Source organism: Leptomonas pyrrhocoris (assembly GCF_001293395.1).
Source record: "Leptomonas pyrrhocoris isolate H10 chromosome Unknown, whole genome shotgun sequence".
NCBI classification, from domain to species: domain Eukaryota; phylum Euglenozoa; class Kinetoplastea; order Trypanosomatida; family Trypanosomatidae; genus Leptomonas; species Leptomonas pyrrhocoris.
The window spans coordinates 749,679-769,599 of NW_015438360.1; the positions used below are offsets into that span (position 1 = coordinate 749,679).

Below are 19,921 nucleotides of genomic sequence, written 5' to 3' on the forward strand. Positions count from 1 at the left end.
TGCCGCAAGCAGTGCGGATGAACACATTAAAGGCAACAAACGAACAGGTTAAAAGTGTTGAGGGTGCGAAACGAGAAATAAAGAAACTGCAAAACGGCAAAAAGTGCGGTAACGCTCACGCACACACACAAAATACCACTCCCATGCAAATTACACCGTCCTTTCTTGTTTACGCATCTAGTCCTCATCGCTGCTGTCGAAAAGTTTCGGCTTCGCCAGCGTACTCATCGCGGACGAAGGAGGTGGCGGCGGACCTGCTTTACTCGCTGCACTACGTTGCGCCGACGCCGGTGACGGACGATGCGACACACTAGCCGCTCCTCCCGCGTTGTCCTCGCTATCGTCATCATCATCATCATCATCATCATCATCATCATCATCGTCTTCACCGGAGCTCCCGCCGAACATGTACTTTGGTTTCTTTGGCTCAACAGAGGCCGGAGCTGCGTCTTGGGTTGCATCTGTTTCTGCTGCCGCTTCGTCATCCATTTTAAAGGCGGCGATCGTGGTAGTGGCGGCGGTGGTGGTCGGTGGTGCGCGCGATCTTGTGGCGTGAGGAGGAGGAGGAGAGGAGGATGCCGCTGAGGAAGAAGACGAAAAGTCCGACGATGCGGGAGAGTTGGACGACGCTGGCGCCTTTTCGGCCTCGTCGTCGTCGTCGGACGGGAGAGGCGGCGGGGCGTCGCGGTCGAGGTATAGCGCGTCCGATGGCTTCTTCTCAGATGGCGCGTGTGGGTGCGGTCGTGGCGGTGACGGTGAAGGAGGCGCAGCGCCGGCCTTAGCCTTGTTCTCTGCTTCATCCTCCACGTCTGACGGCGGCAGTGGCGGAGGCACATCGGAAAAGACGACGTTGTCTCGCAATGGATCTGCACTGCTGTTGCTGCGGCTGCGGACTTCGAGAACGGCATACGCGGGAACGTCGCGTCGCACACGCGGGGGGTCGGTGAGGGTGAATGCTGGTACAGTAGAAGACTGCGGTGGCGGGGTCGGACCCGCATAGCGCGGTGGCACTCCCTCCCCCATTCCCTCCGGCGATGGTTCAGGGTTTATCCAAGCCGTTGGTGCAGATGCAGGCGTGTCCGAAGATATCGCTTCCTCTGCACCGTTTCGGTGGACCACTTCGTTCTTCAATTCGTCGGCTTCCGTTATTGTGTTCACCGCTGTCGTGGAGGGGGGAGGGGGCGGAGGATGCTCATCCGCTGACGTCGGCGGTACGGGCGGCTCTTCCGCAAACGCCGTAAGAGGCGGCGGAGGCGGTGCGAGTGCGGCTGCTGCTTCTCTCCGGATTCCTCCGAGTTGAGTAACCGCCTCACGCTCCAGCGTGTGCCGCGCTTCTGCTTCCTCTGCACACGCGCTCACTTGCTGCGTGCGCCGCAGCACCGCCTCCTCGACGCCGCGGTGGGCGTACGCAAACTGAAACCTGATACCGCTGCTGGCGGTGTAGGCCTCCGCCTCGAGGCCAGCACGGACGGCTTCCTCTTCTTCCTCCAGCATTTGAAGAGCAGCGGCGCAATCCACGACCCACATTCGCAGCGCATCCGCCGGCAAGCGACCGCGCAGCTTCGACTCTTCCACGACGATGTCGTCGCGGTCCTTCATCTCGTCTTGCAGAAGCGCAGCTTGGGCGCGTAGCTGCGCGGCGCAGAGCTGCATCACGGCGTCGCCACCGTCCACGTACGCCTTCCACAGCGCCTGCCTCTCCTGCGCCTCCGCCGCCTTGACCGCGTCCTGTGCGGTGCGCTGTGCGGCCAGCCAGTCCTCAATCCCTTTGATCGTGACCCACCACTGCTGCTGCAACGCGTACCGGGCTCGCGCTTCTTGCACACACAGGTCAAACAGCTTGCGGCTGCCGTGCTGCTGGGCGTAGAGCTGGGCAACTGCCTCCAGCGTGGCAGCGTGGGCCGCCGTGACAGGCTGCGCCCATTCATGCTCAAAGTGGTAGTCTGCGCCCTTTTCGTACATGTCCACCATGTCCGCCGAGATCCACTGCAGACGCTGCTCCACGGATTTCGTGCGACTCTGCTGCCACAACGACAGCTGAAATTGCAGGTCCACCCGCACCAAGCCATCCTCGCCCTCTGCGTCGTCTGCGTAGCTCTTCGCCTCCGCTGCTCGTACCGCCTTCATCATCGCCAGCAGCTCCTCACGCGTGCAGGGGTGGGTAGCGTAGCTGACCAACGTGCGCCAGTGCTCACTGACCGTGTCGCGCACCGTGCGACAACGCGTCTGCCACTGCGCCAGCTGGTACTGCTGCTGCGTCTGCTTGCGCGTCGCATCGGTGAGCAGCGCTTCCATCTCGCTCACCTTTCCACCGAGTGTCCTGCGCAGCGCCATCGCAGACTCGATCGAGCGGCGCACCTCCTCCTTCGTCGTCTCCACTTCCGCTTTGGCCCGCTGCAGGTTCAGACGCAGTTCGTCTTGGTGGCCAAGCAGGTCCGTCTCCGCCGCCTGTCGGCCTTCCGCCTTTCCATCGCGCAACCCACGCGTAAACTCCTCCTCGGCCAAGCGATGCCGATCCACCTGGAACTGACGCTCCCGCGCGTCGAGTTCGTGCAGGATGTCCTGCCGGAGCAGCTCCGAGTCCTGCGCACGGTGGTGCCGTTCTTCTTCCATGATTTGCACGTAGCGCAGCCGCTCCTTTTCGGCCAGGCCCCGCGCGGTGGTGAGCTGACCCTCTGCCACCCGTTGCTGCGCCAGCGCCTTGTGAAGGCTTTCTTGCGTCGCGGCTGCCTTCGCCTTCAGGGCCGCGTTGCGGTGGCGTTCCTCGCTCAGCGTCTCGCCCATCGCAGCGAGCCGCTCCGCCATGCTGTTCACCTCCACCTGGTGGATGTCGCGCTTCCCCTGCACCTGCCGTAGCTCTTCGTTTGACACGTCCACCGTGCGCTGCAGCGCAGCGATGTGCCGCTGAAAGTCCTCTTGCTCCTGCCGCTTCCGCAGCAGCGCGTCCTTGAGCCGCACCAGTTGACGGTCCTTTTCCAGCCGCGCATCCATTGCCTTGGTGGAAGCGTTGTTCTTCGCCTCCAATAGCTTCTGCGATTCGACTGTAGCCCTGTCGATACGCTGCTGCAGCGCCTTACCGCGCGAGTCCAGCGTGTGAAAGAGGCCATCGCACGCGTCGAGTTGGGCCTGTGCGGTCTCCTCCTCCGCCACCACGCGCTGCACTTGCTCGAGCAGCGCCTTGTTGCTGAGCAGCGACGGCTTCGGCCGCTCCACGTGCTGACGCCACTCCTGAGAGAAAATGACGGCCACGTCGTGCACGTCGCGCGCACTTGCCACGGCCGCGTTGACACCCAGCTCGACTTTGCGCAACACGGACATGTGCTCTGGCGGGATGCCGCTGGGGCTGAAAAAGGCTGGCAGGGTAGAGGTGGCGGCTGCGGCGGACGTTATTGCTGGAAATGTCGACACAGGGGCGACAGCGGCGTTGGTGGAGTCCACAAGCGTCAGCGCATGCGCGTTCGATGCGTTCTCCGCCTCCGCCGTGGCCGCATAGACAGCTGGTGGGGCTGATGCGACGGGAGATGCACCGTTCTTGCCGCCTTCTGCCGCTGCTGTAGCCGTTGCGGCGTTGACCTCCTCACCTTCTCGCACGTGCTCGACACGCAGCAGCTGCACCAAATACACGGCACCCTCCGCCGCCACCGCCGTGAGTGCGTCAGAAACACGCGTGGTGTAGCCCGGTGGGATGACCAGAACGCGTCGGTCATCTTCCCGCATGCCGAGGACGCTGCCCTCGAAGCCGAGGCAATGGTGACTGAGCTGCACCGCGCTGGATGTCGGCTGGAAGACGTACGGCGGTGACCCGTCGTGGCCACCGCGTTGCTCCTTCATGGCACCAACAGTGCAGATGCCGTCTTTCTCCCGCAATTCAAACCCACAAAACGACATCGACGCCCTGTCAGCCGCCTGCAGCTGCAGAGAAGAGGACGGTAGGCTTAAATCTTGGTGGAAAACGGTGGTGGCGGGGGCGCCGTACAACGTGTAGAAAGCTACCCCAACACACGCGAGGAAGCGAGCCAGCTGCGCCTCCTCCGCAAAGAACAACGTCCAGCGCTGGTTTGTGTCGTCGGTGAAGGAGACGTGCCCCGACGGGGCCACGATGAGGCGGAGAGAGGTGTTCTGCCCGTCTACCCAGTTCATGCGTGCGACGCAGTAGGTGATCTGCTGCGCGTTGTAGCATACGAGGGTGTACTTGGGCGGGCGAGACGGCAAGACGACGACGGCGCACACACACGCTCCTTTGGTGGTCGAGGCGCCGCCGTCGCCGATGGAGAACAACTCCACCGGGATGGCGCACACTGTCTCCTGTTTCATGGGGAATGCGCAAATCACCAAGAGCAACCGCAAAGAGTTACGATATGGTTTTGTACTGCAGATTTGAGGTTAAGGAGGTGTGTAAGAGACGGAGAGCACAAGTTGTTTAATACATCTATATATGTTCATGTAAAGGTACTTCGTTCAAGCGCACGGCATGCAGACCTGGCTCGTCGGAAACAACGGAGGAGGTGAAACCAAACTCCTTCTGCGCAGAGGAAAGAGAAAGCGCAGGAGCTCATCGAATGATGCTCTCCAGTGCCATAGCTTTCAGCCCCGAGTTACCTTCATTTTTCTTGTTAGCTTCGCCATACGTACGAGGAAATCACCGATAGAAAACAAAAAACATTTCTTTTGAGAAAAGGAACAATAACAAACGCACAGCTCGTTGGAGTACAAAACACAAGGAGAAGAGAGGCGTCGCACAAACACACGCACACGAATGTGTGAACAAAGGGCACACCACCGCCCAGCGACGATAATATCCACACATCCCTACAGCACACGTGTGACGCGAAAAAAAAGGAGTTCGACGCAGTTTCTTTCGCGTAACAGCACATAAAAAATATCTACTGCAGAGACGCGCAAACAAAACAAGAGCAACAGAACAAAAACACCCTCAGGCGCGTATCGTGCAAAACAAAAGTCCGCGCCTGCTTTGATCCATAGTGACGGGGAAGGAGGCAGAAGAGAAAGAGAGAAGATGACGAAAGAGAGAAAAACGGATAGCGCAGCGCAACTCCACACACACACACACACCCACACACAACAAACAAACTCTTTCAAAGATGGACTTAAGCGCCGAAAAGGTCGTCCTCGTTGATTGCGGCTGACGGCTTTGTTGGTGAGGCAGAGCTGCGTGTCGTGGGCAGCGGGCTCGTGTTCAACTCACCAAAAAGTTCATCGAACTCGGCATCGATGTTGGCGGCAATCTGCGAGGCGGACACTCTCGGCACTGCTCCAGCGCTGGCCGGTTTGCCTGCCCCTGTCGACGGCGGCACCGTGACTGGCGAGACGGCGGCGGGGGGCTCAGTCTTCGACGACGCCACAGCATCCGTTGATCCAGCTTGCGCTTGGGGCTCGCGGTCCGGCGTTGAGACCACGTCTGCAACCGGCGGTGAGCTCGACCCATTTGCTGGCGTCCCATCCACCACCGTCGCGGTGACGACGGTCGCGGTGGGAATCGATGGTGCTGGTGCTGTCGTCGCCGTCGTTGTGGAAAGGGGCTGCGGGGTATTCACCACTGTACCGCGCATGGGGCGTGTCGGAATAGACGTGATGAGGTCCAAATCATCCTCTTCGCCAACCTCACCGAGAGAGAAGATTTGCTGCTGCTGCTGCGGCGGTTGCGAAGACGGGTGGGCGGCTGCGGCCACCTGTGTCATGGACGATCGCGTCTGGGCACCCGCAAACGTAGACGAGGCAACACCATCAGCACCAGCACCAGCCGCGGTGGCCGCCTGGGCCGAGTTCACCTTGGTCGCCACCGAGGAGAGGACCGAGGACGCGTGCTCGCGGGTTTCGCTGAGGCCCTCGCGCAGGCGCTGCATCATCCCCCAGCCCCACGTCCCGGCCGCCGCCACGCTCTCCTTCGCCTTCGACCCGAACTCCTCCGCTTTTTGCCGCACCTCGGCCGTCTCGACGTGCGGCAGCAGCTCGGAAATCTCGCTCAGCTTCGCACTGATGTTGTGCGCCGTGTTGGAGGCCTGCTGGCCCCAGTTCACGCCGGTCGATGTGGCCGTCGAGTCGAGAGAGGCGGCCGCTGCGGGGCTCAACACGGCATCGATAACGCGGTTGCGCAGCAGCGGAATCGTTGTCTTGAAGCCGCCCGGCACGATGCAGACAAATGGAAACGCCTTCTTGTTGATCAGAAATAGGGCAAGCACCTTCAGCAGATTCACCTCCTCGACGATCGGCCGACCAGTACCGAAGAGCGCCAGCGCACGACCACGGCACGACTCTAACCGACGCATCGCCTCCTCCAGCTCCTCTTGCTGGTAGCTAAGGACATCACCGACGAGGATCGCCGTGGGTAGGCGTACGTAGTTGAAGCTGGCAGCGGAGCGACAGTCCACAATGATGTACTCGCGCGACGGCAACTCCGCCTCTGCCTCCCGCTCGTCTGTCGAGCTTCTGCCCCGCTTGGCAAAGGCGGATGCCAAGTCCGAGCGCTCCAGCGGGAGACACGGCGTGTTGGCGTAGTACTGCTGCAGATCCTCTGGTGTCTTGTTCAGCGTACCCACGTCAGGGTAGAGGCAGAAGTCCAGCATGCGCTGCGTGGACAGCGGGGTGACGCGGTAGAGCAGATCCGCATTTTGGAGCAGGGACTTGCCGCTCCAGACCGGCATGAGGGCGGTCGCGCGGCCGTCGACCAGCTTCGGATCCACCGCCTCGCTCTTGGACCCTGGCAGTACAAACCGCACTTCACGCAAGCACACCGTCAGCTCCTGCTTCGTCTGCAGCGACAAGAGATGCTGCCGGTGTGTAATGAGGTACGCCTGTGCCACGTATGGGATCATAACCGGATCGCCCAGAATAAGTACCCAGTCCAGCACCTTCAACGCCGTCTCGTAGTCAGCGTGCAGGACCAGCAGGCGACGCGACCACTCCAGCACGAAGCTGCCCACCTCCACCTGCTGCTGGTCCATGTGCGTGGCAAGCGTCGGATCATAAAACTGCAGCGTCAGCCGAAGCAGCGCCGTGGTGGCCGGCTCGTACAGTCGCGAGGCCGTCGACACCAAAAAATCCTTCTGCAGGACACACAGGAGCTGATAGAGGATGCGAAGCAGCGTGTTCTTGTCGGTGGACCGGCCACCGGCGACGACGTAGGTCACACACAAAACCACGTCGATCATCTCTGGGTTGAAGTAGAACGCCGTCTCTGCACCAAGGTGGTAGAAGAGGCCGGCCAGTTCGTCCACCGTGATGTGCAGCGACGGCGAAAAGAGTGCGGCGGCTTGCTGCGCTACGGCGATGTGCGTCTCGAGCGCCTTCTCCGTGTACGCCGTCCACGACTCGGGCAACACTGTCTTGCCATCGTTGCCGTCTTCCAGTAGCAGAAGCGTGTAGAGCCGAAGGCGCTGCGGCCGAGTCAGGACATCGGAGAGGTGCGGGACGCGCATGCACATTTTTTGCACGGAGCGAAGCGAGGTGGTCGCTGTGGCGACGTCGTCGCTGTCGAGCACCTGCATCAGCGCTGCCAGCGCGCTCTGCATCCGAGCCTGTGATGCTGACGTGGACACACTGGTGTCTGGTGGGACGTTTTCGTCTGCCGTAGCGGACGAGGTGGCAGTGGGGGCGGTGGCGACCGACTCCATTGTTGCGTCGGGTGCGTTTGTGCTCGCGTCTTGCGGTGCGGCTTCAGCAAGGCTGGTCCTCCCGTGGTCCTCTTCCGCCGCCGGTGTTGAGGAGGCCGCGACCTTGCCAAGCTGCGCGTCGCCTTGGTCGCTGCTCATCTTGTTTGCTTACAACAACAATAAAAAGAACAGTATATATGTGATCTTTAATAGCCAGCCTAGGCTTCCAACAAGGGAATTCAAAAAACAGACACGGTTGCGGGAAAGCGCTAGCGAGAAGCTAAAGCAGATGAGCGTGTTGAGTGCGTCGACACAGCAGACAGCAAAGTAGATAAATACGTATTCTTTGTACCACTGTAACTGCTGCAGAAGTCCTACGGCCAGATAAGCAAAGGAGAAATAGAGAAAGGGTAGGAGGGGAGGAGGGCAAAGAACATAAAGTTTAATCCTCATCGTTATTATTGTTCTCCCTCGCTTTCGTATGCTCAGTAAGTGGAGGTTCTGCGATATGCAGCGTGACACACACACACAGTCACATACACACACCCATACGCATACACATAATCACCTCCGTTGGGGAACGCAGTACAGGCCCAACGGAATATCACGCGATGAACAGAGAAGGCAGGGGTGTAGATGCACCTAACAACAGCGCCGTCGTGCCTTTTCCCTTTTCTTCTTGCTTTGATCGCAAACGGTGGAGAGGCGAACTGACTGAATGTCCGGGGGGTGGGGACAGACGCACTGAAAGAGAGAGGGAGGGATTAGAAGGAGCAGAACAGACGAAGAGAAGAAAGAAGAAAAAAGGTGTATCTAAAAGGCAAGATACTCGTGGCCATCGTCAAATGAACACCCGCCACCCGATCGTTTTCTCTGCCATCTCCGCTTTCATGAAAACTAACGGCTGGCGCAAAAGCTGGCCATTTGTAAGAAAGCCTCTGCATCCGCGTCGTCGGTCAGCAAGCTGTTCTCGCATTCTTTCCTTGTAATAGGCGGCACATTGTCGCACAGCTTCCAGAAGTCATCGTGGTTGCCACACTGCTTCGCTGCTGTCGTCAGCTTGCCGCAGAAGTTGTTGTAATATGCCGCATCCTTTTCCGCCAAGCACCACGCCCGCAACGCCGCCATGCATGCTACACATTTGTGGTCGAGAGAACTCTTCGTGCCGACGCTGCCGCCGCTCGCGCGCACGAGCTCCATGACCGCGTCGCACAGCGCATCCTTCGCGTGACGGATCTGCGCCGCCTGCACGTTGGGCTGCGTTACAACGAAATGGAAGCGCGTGACTGGATCAGCAGAAGAGACAGAGCCGGGCACGGCCGCGCTGGCCACATCTTCGTGCACCCTGTGTGGGACAGTAGAGGTGGTGGTAGCACGATCAGACGGCGCAAGGGACGAGGATGTGCTCGATGCAGAGAGATCGTTTCTCTCACGTCCCCGAAGCAACATGGGGGCGGCCGCCGTCGACGCTGAACGGGAGGAGGCAGAAGTGACCGCCTCCGCATTGCTAAAGATCCGTCGCTGCTCCAGTTGGGTTTGAGGCCCACCTTCCGCTGCGAAACCTTCTCGGCGGTTATGCCACAACGGAACGTTACTGCGTAGTCCTCTTCCCCCCTGACCCTCTTCTGTTCCATCTCCCTTGCCCATTTCAGTGGAAGCTACCAAGGTGTTTCTCTTCACATGAAAACTGTTTTCATCAGCGTCGTCATCGGCGTCCTCTTCGTAGGGGAAATGGGCTGCACAGACTTCGAGGTCATGGCGGTGCTTCCGCATGCGTGCACACACGACGCTGTCTTCCACGAAGAAGTTGGTTGAGTTTCCCTGCAGCTGTGCCGGCAACCGAGGAACCTCTACTGGCGACGTAGCTGCTGTAGACGTTGATGTGGCTCTCGACATCAGCTTTGCCTCCAGGATGGCATAAAACTGTTGCAGTACGGGATTAAACGTGTCTTGCGGGGTCAGCACCGTGTCGTCGACCGTCAACCCGTCAATCAGGTCATCCATTTGCTGCTCTTCCGCGGCGGTGAAGCGAAATTCGGGGTACTCTGAAAACTGAAACCCCCGAATGTCCTCCGCAAACGGCAACGGCGCCATCACCAGGCAACGCGGGAGGTCCCCACCGTCGTCGCACCGCTGCGCAAAACACGCACACAAAACCGGTGCCGCATCCGACACGCGCACGAGGCGCACGACCATGGCTTTGCCCATCGCCTCCATCGCTTCCACGAGGGCGTTGTAGCCCCGCTGGCCTTGGTGGTCTCCAGCGAGGGGGAGGAGGGTGCGCGTGCCGCCCATCAGGAGGTACGGCGCCACCTCCGACGCCGCCACAAACGCGATCGCCTGCAGCGCACGCTCGCCCTTTACTTTCATCTTCGCGCGATCCGCCGCGCTGCAAGGAATACGGTCAATGCCGAAGAAGAAGCTTTCGATGAGGTCCTCGCTGCACACCGCGCGCCGTTCCTCCTCTCCGTCGACGTACGAGACCGTTTCGTAGGCGACGGTCTGGGTGACGTCGGCACCGTCGGGCGTGCTGCGCGACAGCGTGGGGAGCCGCTCCTGCTGCGTCAAGGTGAAAATCTGCGTGGCGAGCTGAATGTCGCCAATCGAGAGGATTATCCGAAGAAGCGGCTGCTGCCGAACCCGCCGACAGCGGAGCCGCGACAGCATGTTCACGGCTTCGACTGGGCTGATCACGCTGCTGGGTGTCCCCAGAGCTGCGCACAGGCCAGTCAGGACCTTTTCATTCTGCGCCTTCACGCTCAGCGTACCCCACGACGCATCTGCTTCTTCCTCCTCTTCCTTCACGTTTTTAAACCTTTCATGGACTTCCCTCTTGCTCTCTGCGTCAGCAGAGGAGTCGAAGTCGATGCCAACCACCACGAGAGCAACCTGATCGTTTGCCAAGGAATCGAATAACAGTTGGAGGTCATCCTTGTGGACAACCTCGTGACGAGCGTCCGTGACGAAGTAGATGGCCCGGGTGTACTTCTTTCCACTCACCTTTGCCTGTAGCACGTCAGCAGCAACCGTGAGAGCCTCAACGAAGTCAAAGGCAGAGTATGATAGAGTTTGCAACGCCGGCGCGGTTCGTTGTCGGGCCTGACGAACAGCGGCGATCGACTCCAGCGTCCGTCTTGACGCCCGGGCCAGCTCTCTGTCGACCGTGATGTGCTGATAGCGTGCATGGGAAAACTTTTCGTATAGCGTGCTACGCGATTCTTGTGTTCCCGCGAGCACCACTGCCACCTCATCCGACGACGAGTACACGATCTTGTCCACGATAATCTTTTCGCATATCTCGCATGCTTTGCCAAACGCCGCATCGTCGGCCACACTTGCGTCCAACACGAGAGCTGCAGCAGCCTTTGACATTTGGTCCGTGTGTATGTGCATAGCTTGGTGTAGATCTCTCGTTCGAATAGGAGGGTAGGCAACAACAACAACCGCAACAACTCAAAAGAAACGGATGATATGGACTCTATTCTTTAAAACGACGCTCAACGTGAAGAGCACCAGCAAGTGAAGAGTATACAGAGAGCGAGGTCAAAGCGGCCGTCTTGGGCTGACAGACATCACTCTCTCTCGCTCTCTCGCTCGATATGTAAGTATGTGCGTAGGTAGGTCTATCTGGTGTGTTGGTATCGATGCAGGACGTGATCAACACCACTGCGTGGTGAACGAAACACGAAAAGAAATCGCAGCGCAATATCAATAATAACAAGGAAAACAAAACAGACAGATGCGTAAATTTGGGCGAGCAACGAGAAGGAAAGGAAAAGGGCCGTAGACTTCATGGGTCGACGTCAAGACAAGAAACGGAGAAAAATAAGGTAATAAGACATACGTATCAACAAGCAATGAATGGTACGACTCCACTTGACACCTTTGAGTGCAAAGTCGTCAACGCTATGCAGCTGCGTATGCTGTGTAGCAACCAGCGGTAAAAATGCATCGCCTCCAGGGAAAATCTATAAAAAAAAGGAAGGACGGAGCAGCCGACAGCGTAGCTGAAAACAGCTCTTCTTCCTTTTCCCTGTTCGACGCAGCTTCACAGACGCGCTGCTGACTCTCCATCGGCAAAGAAATGCATTACGAGCGGAGTTCTGCCTCTTTTTCTGAGAATTCTCTGTTGCATTTAACGGGGAAAAAGCCCTTACGAAACCGAAACACGAAGAACAGAAATAAAACAAACAACGACCGTGGTTTGGACTTACCCAGAAAAAAAGAAAATCAAGTGGCGGGAAAGTGGCATAAGTAGTCAAACCGTACAAACAGAAACACACGCACACACGTACACCTCATCAGACCACAGCTTACCACACAATACGGGGAAGGTGAAGGAGTGAAGCCCACAACGTTCAGTCATCGGCTGGAGAAGAGAAAGCGAAAAAGGAGGGTGAGAAAAGGACTCTTTTGTTTTGGTATGCGGACAGTGCGTATCACTGCAAACACACACCTGGTTGATCAACACAAGCTCAGTCCCAGAGAGTGTGGCACAAGATCACGTGCCTCTCAGCCACAGCACTTCGTCCTCCATTTCTTCGTTTGCGGAAAGAAAAAACCCAAAACGCACCTAAACGCAGCCTAACAAGCCCGTTTGTCCCCGTCCGTTATCCAAAAGAAGAAGAAAAGCGACGAGGCAACACAAGTTAAAGACTTCAACTCTGCACCGCCCAACGCTCCCTAGCTTTACACGCTTTCAACCAGGAAAAAAAAAAACACAAGAAAAAATAGTAATGAAGACAGAGAAAAAAGGGCGGCAGCGCGCATGCAAACAAAACGAAGAAATAACACACAAACCAACAAAATTGCGCATTTCCATTAAAGACAGGGCGGCAATACCGTGAGGCAAAGCCGTTTTTGGCTTTCGGATTCGGTGGAGCAAAGAAGAAGAAAAAAAAACAAGAGCAATTAGAAAAGAACAGTGCGTTGTATCGGGCACGACACACAATGAAAGTTGAACACCCACAACACCAACAACAATCCCCCCCCCCTCCCACAAATGCGCCATGGCAACCAGAACACGAAAATAAATAACTGAACATGAGTGCAGTGATATTAAGAGAAGCGGCTCATGAAAGAGAGACCTTCTAGACTTGGGCAAAGCTGCTAGAGGTATGAAACAGGTGAGAATTGCAGCTGGGCAACCCCTCCCAAAAAAGTAGAGCTTGTAATGTTCAATGACAATCAAAAAAGAAAAGAGAGAAAAAGCGCAACAACGAGAAACAACAAGGATAAACAGGAATACATAAATATGTATGAACGACACTTCGAAGTTGCAAGCATAAGATGTCCTCATTGTTTTTCAGTTTCGCTTGGTTCGTAAGTTTTGACGAGTGATGGCGAAGCGGCGACACGCACACTTCAAAAGAGTAAAAAGAAAAACGATATCTACTCAAATAGAGCTAGCTTTCAAAGGTTGTAAGAGGTGGAGGAGGACCGTAAAGCAGCACTCCGTACTCACGTTATGTTCATTTAGTTTGAATCGGCCTTCAGACCAGCCTTACGCAGAGCCGCGTCGCGCTCCTTCACGAGCATGCGAATAGCGGTGGCGGCCTTCGCCTGATACACGATCAACTCCTGGCGCTCCGCACGGAAGGCGCGAATCTGCGCTTGTGCCTTCTCCAAATCGTTGAACTCCTCGCCGTCACGGGGCATGCGGGGACTGCTGAGGGTCGTGAGCATATCGAAGTTGGTCACCGCACTGAGGTAGTCCGTACCTTTCGACGCGGCCAGCTCGGCGGCTAGTTCGTCCTGCCGACGAGTCAGCTGCGAGCGCTCCATCTTGTATTTGAGTCCGAAGGCCTGCATCTTCTGTGCCAGCTTGAAGCATTTGCGCTGCTCCTCGGAGAGAAGCAAGGCCAACCGCACCCGCTCGTCACTGATCGTACGAAGCTTTGCGTCGCGCAGATTGATCATCTCGCGCAGCTGGAGGCTCGCCTCCGCCCAGCTATTACCACCACTAACGCCTCCACCGCCCGTCGCACCAGCCGCGGCTCCATTCGCAGCGCCGCCGCCCACCTGACTGGCGGGGGTCTGGACAATCATCTTTAGCTTGTCCGCCGGCACGGCAGCGCGCAGCTGGCCGTTCTCGTTGCGCAGCATCGTATTCTCCTCCGTCAGCAGCTTGATCTGGTCGTTGAGGGCGGAGATGCGATCCTCGTAGACGCCACGCTCCTCCTCCAAGGCGTCCTCGAGCGTCTTGTCGTTCTTGTTGTCCAAATCCGCCATAAGCTGCAGGTACAGCGCTTTGTAGTCCAGCACCTCGTGGCGCTTGGCGTCCTGCTTAATCTGGCTGGCGCGCTGCCCGAACAGAATGGCGCTCAAACTCTCTTCGACGTTTTCGTCGGAGGGGCTGATGTTCACCACAAGGGAGGTGTTGCCATTGCCCATGAGAGAGTACTGCAGAATACGCGTCAGCTTCGACTCGCGGAACGGCGCGTGCTGCGCGTTCTCCGTCAGCGCGGCCACTACCTTACCGAGGGTAAGCAGACTGCGGTTAATGTGCGTGGCCTCGTCCAGCGTCTTGCCCTCCGCGTGAGTCTTGCTCACACGCTCGCTACCAGCAAGATCGCACAGCACGAGACGGCCCTCGAGCGCCACCGCCGCGTCGCCGCCGGCGCCGACCTCCACCGCATGGGTCTTCCTGGACTTGTTGATGTTCAGCGTGAAGACGGTGTGCGAGCGGGAACTCGTATTGTTCATCGATGTGCTGGCCATCTCTTTGCGGGACATACCCGTCTTGAAGGCGTCCATCGTGCTCTTGTAGTCTTTGACGGGGCGTTCGATCGGAAGGCCGGTGGCGTCGGCCACCATCACGACATCACCGCGGCCTTCCGAACCGATCTGAATGCGCACACGCGCCTTCTGCTCATCGAGCAGGTCGGTCAGGATTTCATTGTAAAGCTGGACGTAGCTGACGGAGCAGTCGTAGTCGTTCTCCTTGTCGGCCGCAATCTTGCCCCAAATCTCCTTCATGGCCTGCTGCAAAACACCTTCGTTCTTCGGGTCATCGTTGCTAATGGTGAACGTCTTACCGGAGCCGGTCTGACCGTACACGAAGAGCACACCGTGCTGACCATCAAAGGCGGCCTCGACGGCGCCCCTCGCGAAGGTGTCGTACACGTCCTTCTGCGTCACGCTCGGCTGGAAGACGCGATTGAACATGTAGCGCTTCTCGATCATCTTCGTGCCAGACTTGCGGTTCACCACGATTGCGCGGTTGTCTCTGGGGTCAAAGGTGATGTTCTCAAAGGTGTGACCCTTCTCCTGCGAGACCGGCGGGCGAACACGGCAGTAAACCGATATGTTCTTCGGCGCCGTCTTGCTGCTGGTCTGCGCACGAGACATGGCTGGAGTTGATGGGTTACTTCAAAATAAAATAAAACAAATGAATAATAATCTCAATGTAGATTCTGATTTCAGTAACGCGCAGCACACCCACACGCACCCGCACAACACGGGAGAAATAAATAAATAAATATAAATATATATGTACGTATATGTATATCTGTGCTGCACAGCGCTACATATATTTTTGAACCTTCACGGGGTCTGCGACTGGACCGCTGCGGCCACTCAAAGCCGGGACGAACACACAACAACAAATGAAGAAAAAAACAAACAACAGGAACACGCAGATAGAGGTAATAAAAAGAAAGAAGGAAAGAAAGGGAACAAGTGAGGGATATAAAATGTAGATCATTCAGTATTTGATTGGCCAACTGCTGAACTGACACGTGCGGCAACATCACAAGTCGAAAGCAAGGGCAACCCCTGCTGTTTTTTTGCACTGTCAGCATTTGCCTTGACATACGGTGGAAGCCAACGGCAGCAGCTTCCAACACCTTCCTTCACAATCGGTGTACCGTCGGGCTGTCGACTGCTTTGCTTTGCGCGTGCACCTGCGTGCGTCACAGACTCCACATAACCGGTGCTGTCTCTTCACGACAGAAGGAAAACGAACGCCGACTATTACTTTTTATCAGAACAACATACCAACCCTCCTCGCATTTCCACCGACAGTTACCACTCTAGGCAAGAAGTGGAGAAGAGATCAAAAAGACCACAATCGACGTTGCACGCACATCTTCAGTTACAGTACGGAAGAATCGAATAGTAAATGTTCACCTCCTTCGCTTTCTCGCCGAACATCACCCTTCCAGCTTGAGCTTAAAGACAATGAGAGGGAAACTGTCGATATAAGAAAAGAAGAAGAGGAGAGAGAGAGCAAAGAGCTTCAAAAGTGCATACACGCAGTCAATCATCTCCCTACGTGTTACTGCTACTAAAAAAGTACATCAAAATGGCGAGGGAAAGAAAAAAGAAACACGCGGAGCTTTGCTGACTGACTGATGTCCATGTACATACAAATACAGATAGAGATGCATCCTTTGCTTTCCTTCTCATTTTTGCGATCTAGCCAGATATAATATTCGGCGCATAGGGAATCAAGCGAAGGGAAAACAGAGCACAAAAATGTGATTCACCTCCCCGTGAACACGGGGCATGGAGATGGAGAGAAGCACAAGAGGTATAGTAGTAGACGAAAAAGTCCATTTTATCACGCAGCTAGCAAGAATAATTAAAAAAGAATCATCTACAACACCGAGGTCGCTCCACGATGCGACAGAGGAGGCAGGATAACAGAGCCCCTCTTTCCTTCTTTTCTTTCCACCCTTCCCCTTCACACATGTCAACGCACAGTCGTTCAACTTTTTTATCTTCTTGCGTTCATCTCACACATTCACTTGAGAGACTCAAAACAACAACAACAACCAAAAGCACCAAACAAGAAATCAAAACAACATGGGCCAAAAACAACAACAACAAATCGTCCACTGCGAGGTCGTTGCACGACAGGTTTGCTTTTCGATAATCATGTGTATCAATGAATTTTACTTCTCCCCACTTCGTATTTTCTTTCCCTTTCCCTTTCCCCCATTTAATCTCCCTTGATGCTGGAATAGGCGATACGCACGAACGTCAGCGAGGCAACGAAGCCCACCGCACCGAAGATGAGCGACGCCGTCACGCACGCCAACGCCATGTAGCCGAAGTACAGCAACATCCCCCAGAAGCCCTTCACCACGGAGATGAAGAGGTAGTAGAAGGTGCAGTAGGCCATCAGCCACACACCGTACGACGCAGAAACAAAGAAGGAGCGCCACGCCCAGTGGTAGTTGAGCAGCTGCAGCTGGTAGTACGTAGAAAGGATGGAGATCTGCGCGACGATGGCCAGTGTGAGGCCAAAAGCGACGGTCAGGAAGCCGAACATGTGATACCCCGCACCGAGCCACATGCTGCTAAAGACGGACTGCAGCTCCACGTAGGAGGCGACGAAAGGCACCACGCCGAAGACCACGTAAGAGACGGTGCCCTTCATGTACCACGGCTGAGGCGGGATTGTGCGGGGGATGGTGTTCATCTTCACGGGGATGCTGACCGTTGTACCGAAGCCCACCACCGCACCGGCGAAGCACAGCGGGACGGAGATGAGCAGCCACAAGGAGAGCAAGTACAAAAGCGAGGTGAAGGGCAGCGTGCTGGCGGCGTGGTTGCCGAGGAGAATAAAGTTCAACCCCAGGTACACCGCGAAAAAGAATCCTGGCAGCGCTACGGCGGACAGCATGATCGCTTGCCAGGAGCGGCGGTGGAAAAATTTGATCAGCGTCGCCGTAACAAGCCCGTTCACGCCGGCGAAAAACACAAACAACCCGATGAGGAGTGTGATGAGCATGCCACGCGACCCACGCGACACCATGCCAATCACCGCGAGCAGGAGGGAGGCGAGAGCCATGGAGAGGAGCTGAAAGCCGTTGCCCACGAGCACGGACAGCACCACCGCCCCCCGCGGGGGACGGAAGACGTCGCCGGAGACGAGCTTCCACCCGCTGTCCTCGCGATCACCGAGGAGGTCCTCCTCGTTGTAGGTGGAAATCTCGTGCCGCACCGCCCGCACAAAGAGGTACCACATCAGCACCGACAGCAGCACCACCAAGAAGAAGACGTTGATGGTGGAGAACCAATGCAACTTCGACTCATACGGATTCTCCCCGGTGTAGGCGTCCCAGCGCGTCGTGAAAGGGGTGTCGGTCGGCACCCACGTCACCGAGTAGCTGAAGGTGATGCTCTTGTCGGCGGCCATTCCTGTCGTCTGCAGCAGCGGCTTCTCCTGCGGCACGCACGCCGCGCCGGCAGGGAGGGGAGGGAGGGCCATGCTCATCGGCTCCACATCGAACTGAACGATGTGAACCGCGTCCGCCTCAAGGCCCGAGACGTAGTAGTGAATGACAAACTTGAAGTGGTTGTACACCACCGTCGTCAATTTATCGTTGATAGTGCTGCTGTTGCCGAGTGGCAGTCCGGTGCGACTGCGCAGGCGGCTGTGCGTCGCAGGGGACTTGTCCATCACGGGCAGGCCATCGAGAAAAAGTTGGGCACGGTAGCGGCCGCGGATGCGCTTTTCCAGCCTCGCCGCCTCTCCCACCGTCATGGGCAGAGAGCACAGGACCGTGCAATCGTTTCCCTCCTTCACTTTGACCTTCATCCCGGAGTCGACGAGCATGTCGCCCGTCAGGACCTGCCCAATGTTACGGTGCACCGGGATGATGGTTTCGTCGAGGTTCAGGACACACGGAAAGACGTCGGTCCACCGCAGCGGCACGATTTTGCTCTTGGAGGTAACGGAGCTGGCGAGAATGGAGATTGAATCGTGTCCGCCATACGCCAGGCCGAGGTCGCGCATGAAACCAAAGCTGAACGCAATGGCGTCGTTGGCGACCCAGCACAACAGCATCGCCACAACGCAGCACGTCAGACGTGCTACACTCGCAGAGCTCCACGTCATCTTCTCTCCCTCTCTCCTTTTTCCCTTTGATGGGCTCTCCTCTCTCTTGTGTTTACGCACAGTAGGAGTCGAGTGAAGGGTGTGTTCGGTGAGTGGAACACACGGAAAAGCAATAACAAGAAAATAAACGGAAGAGAAAAGGGGCTGGACGTTGGTGTTTAACGAGTTTGCCTGCTTCTACGCATATGTATCAACTGAGTACAGTGCACGAACACAAATAGCAACAGAAAGAAAAGAAAGGACGGTTAAGTAGCGCTCGTTAAAGGAACAGAAGTGAACAGGATACTTCAAAAACCACCACAACAATGAAAATGAGGCAGTTATGTTGCTGCTTAGCGCCGTTCTTGACGTTTCTCCACCAAGATAGAGGAATAAGAATAGCGAAGATAACGAGATAACGGGAGAGAGAGGAGGGGAAAGACTTGAAGTGAGTGGTGGAGAAGCAATCAAAGCGTTACGGAACCACAGAGAGCCAGCTTACGTGGATGTGTGAATATATAAAAACCTCCGTTATTTCAGCGGAGTCTAAAAAGAACAGCAGAAGCGGAACACGACAGTTGGCGGGTCACACATTGATGAGAGGGTGCTGTAAGCAGCATAGCTTTCAGAAAGTTAATCTTCCCTTCTCGGTTTGCCTATTACTTCTCACTCTGATTATCTCGAAAAGTTTGAGTTGCAGCTTTCAATCTTTGCGCTGTGTTTGCGCAAAAAATGTCATCTCCACATCTTCATTGCCGTTTTTTTTTTCCCTCTCTTTCAAAAGAGAGTAAGATATCCGTTCGCATTGAAGCGAATAGTGGCAGTAGGTCAGAGATACTAGGAGTAGCGACCTGCGATACTCTTCCATCAACCTGTCTCTCATCTCCCTACCATCAGGCAGACAATTATGTTGGACGGTGGCTGTCGAGGGAGCCGATGTCGAAAGCGGAGGGGGACAACCAAAACACGATAAGAGAGGGAGAGCATCGCGAAAACGCCAAAAAGCAACCAAAAAACCACCACAAAAGCGCACGACTGCGCTGACAGAAAACCGCGAAAGCGACGAGAGCAGCAACATCAGCGATAGGTAACAACGACAGAATACTTAAAAAGTAGCTACACCGATAAATAGACAGATAGATGGATATGCACATGTCTGCGCTGGCGACGGTTTGGGAGGTAATGCTCGTGGCTTTCTCCCCTCAACCGCTGCGGTTTGTTTGTGTGTAGCGCGGTGGGGACGACTCACTCGCTGAGACACCTCCCCCCATTAAAACCGCGAACACCAAAGTTATAATTGCACAGAACAAAGATATGCGCAGGCGCCCTCACAATAATACAACAACAACACAAGCAGAGACACGGTATGAAACAAACGCTTCGCTTCCTTTTCAATTCCCCCACACGGTTGTCGCCCACTCGCACGGATGCGTCTCGCTGCGGCCAACAAAAAAACGCGCCTCTGCAACGAAGAGGGATAAAC

At 56.2% G+C, this 19,921-nt stretch overlaps 5 protein-coding genes across 7 annotated transcripts; all 5 read right to left on the reverse strand.

Moving 5' to 3' along the window:
- Positions 1–177: 177 nt before the first annotated feature.
- ABB37_02736 (hypothetical protein) lies at positions 178–4,370 on the reverse strand (the record flags this gene model as incomplete). The annotated part of the gene is made up of 1 exon (XM_015799840.1): positions 178–4,370. Exon 1 carries the CDS (start codon positions 4,312–4,314, stop codon positions 178–180), a length of 4,137 nt encoding a protein of 1,378 aa, XP_015661442.1. The 5' UTR covers positions 4,315–4,370.
- A 738-nt stretch (positions 4,371–5,108) lies between these two features.
- ABB37_02737 (hypothetical protein) lies at positions 5,109–7,985 on the reverse strand (the record flags this gene model as incomplete). The annotated part of the gene is made up of 1 exon (XM_015799841.1): positions 5,109–7,985. The coding sequence occupies exon 1, from the start codon at positions 7,767–7,769 to the stop codon at positions 5,109–5,111; it is 2,661 nt and encodes an 886-aa protein (XP_015661443.1). The 5' UTR covers positions 7,770–7,985.
- Positions 7,986–8,507: 522 nt separating this feature from the next.
- On the reverse strand, positions 8,508–11,399 carry ABB37_02738 (putative Ku80 protein; the record flags this gene model as incomplete). Its single annotated transcript, XM_015799842.1, has 1 exon — positions 8,508–11,399. The coding sequence occupies exon 1, from the start codon at positions 10,980–10,982 to the stop codon at positions 8,508–8,510; it is 2,475 nt and encodes an 824-aa protein (XP_015661444.1). The 5' UTR covers positions 10,983–11,399.
- Positions 11,400–13,085: 1,686 nt separating this feature from the next.
- ABB37_02739 (putative kinesin) lies at positions 13,086–15,188 on the reverse strand (the record flags this gene model as incomplete). 2 transcript variants are annotated; one of them, XM_015799844.1, is made up of 1 exon in its annotated part: positions 13,086–15,188. In XM_015799844.1, exon 1 carries the CDS (start codon positions 14,958–14,960, stop codon positions 13,086–13,088), a length of 1,875 nt encoding a protein of 624 aa, XP_015661446.1. In that variant the 5' UTR covers positions 14,961–15,188. The 2 variants fall into 2 exon arrangements, with proteins under 2 accessions (XP_015661446.1, XP_015661445.1); XM_015799843.1 differs by having other exon boundaries at positions 13,086–15,179.
- A 1,366-nt stretch (positions 15,189–16,554) lies between these two features.
- On the reverse strand, positions 16,555–18,813 carry ABB37_02740 (putative endosomal integral membrane protein; the record flags this gene model as incomplete). Of its 2 annotated transcripts, none has more annotated exons than XM_015799846.1 (1): positions 16,555–18,813. In XM_015799846.1, exon 1 carries the CDS (start codon positions 18,457–18,459, stop codon positions 16,555–16,557), a length of 1,905 nt encoding a protein of 634 aa, XP_015661448.1. In that variant the 5' UTR covers positions 18,460–18,813. The 2 variants fall into 2 exon arrangements, with proteins under 2 accessions (XP_015661448.1, XP_015661447.1); XM_015799845.1 differs by having other exon boundaries at positions 16,555–18,803.
- Between the last annotated feature and the right edge of the window lie 1,108 nt (positions 18,814–19,921).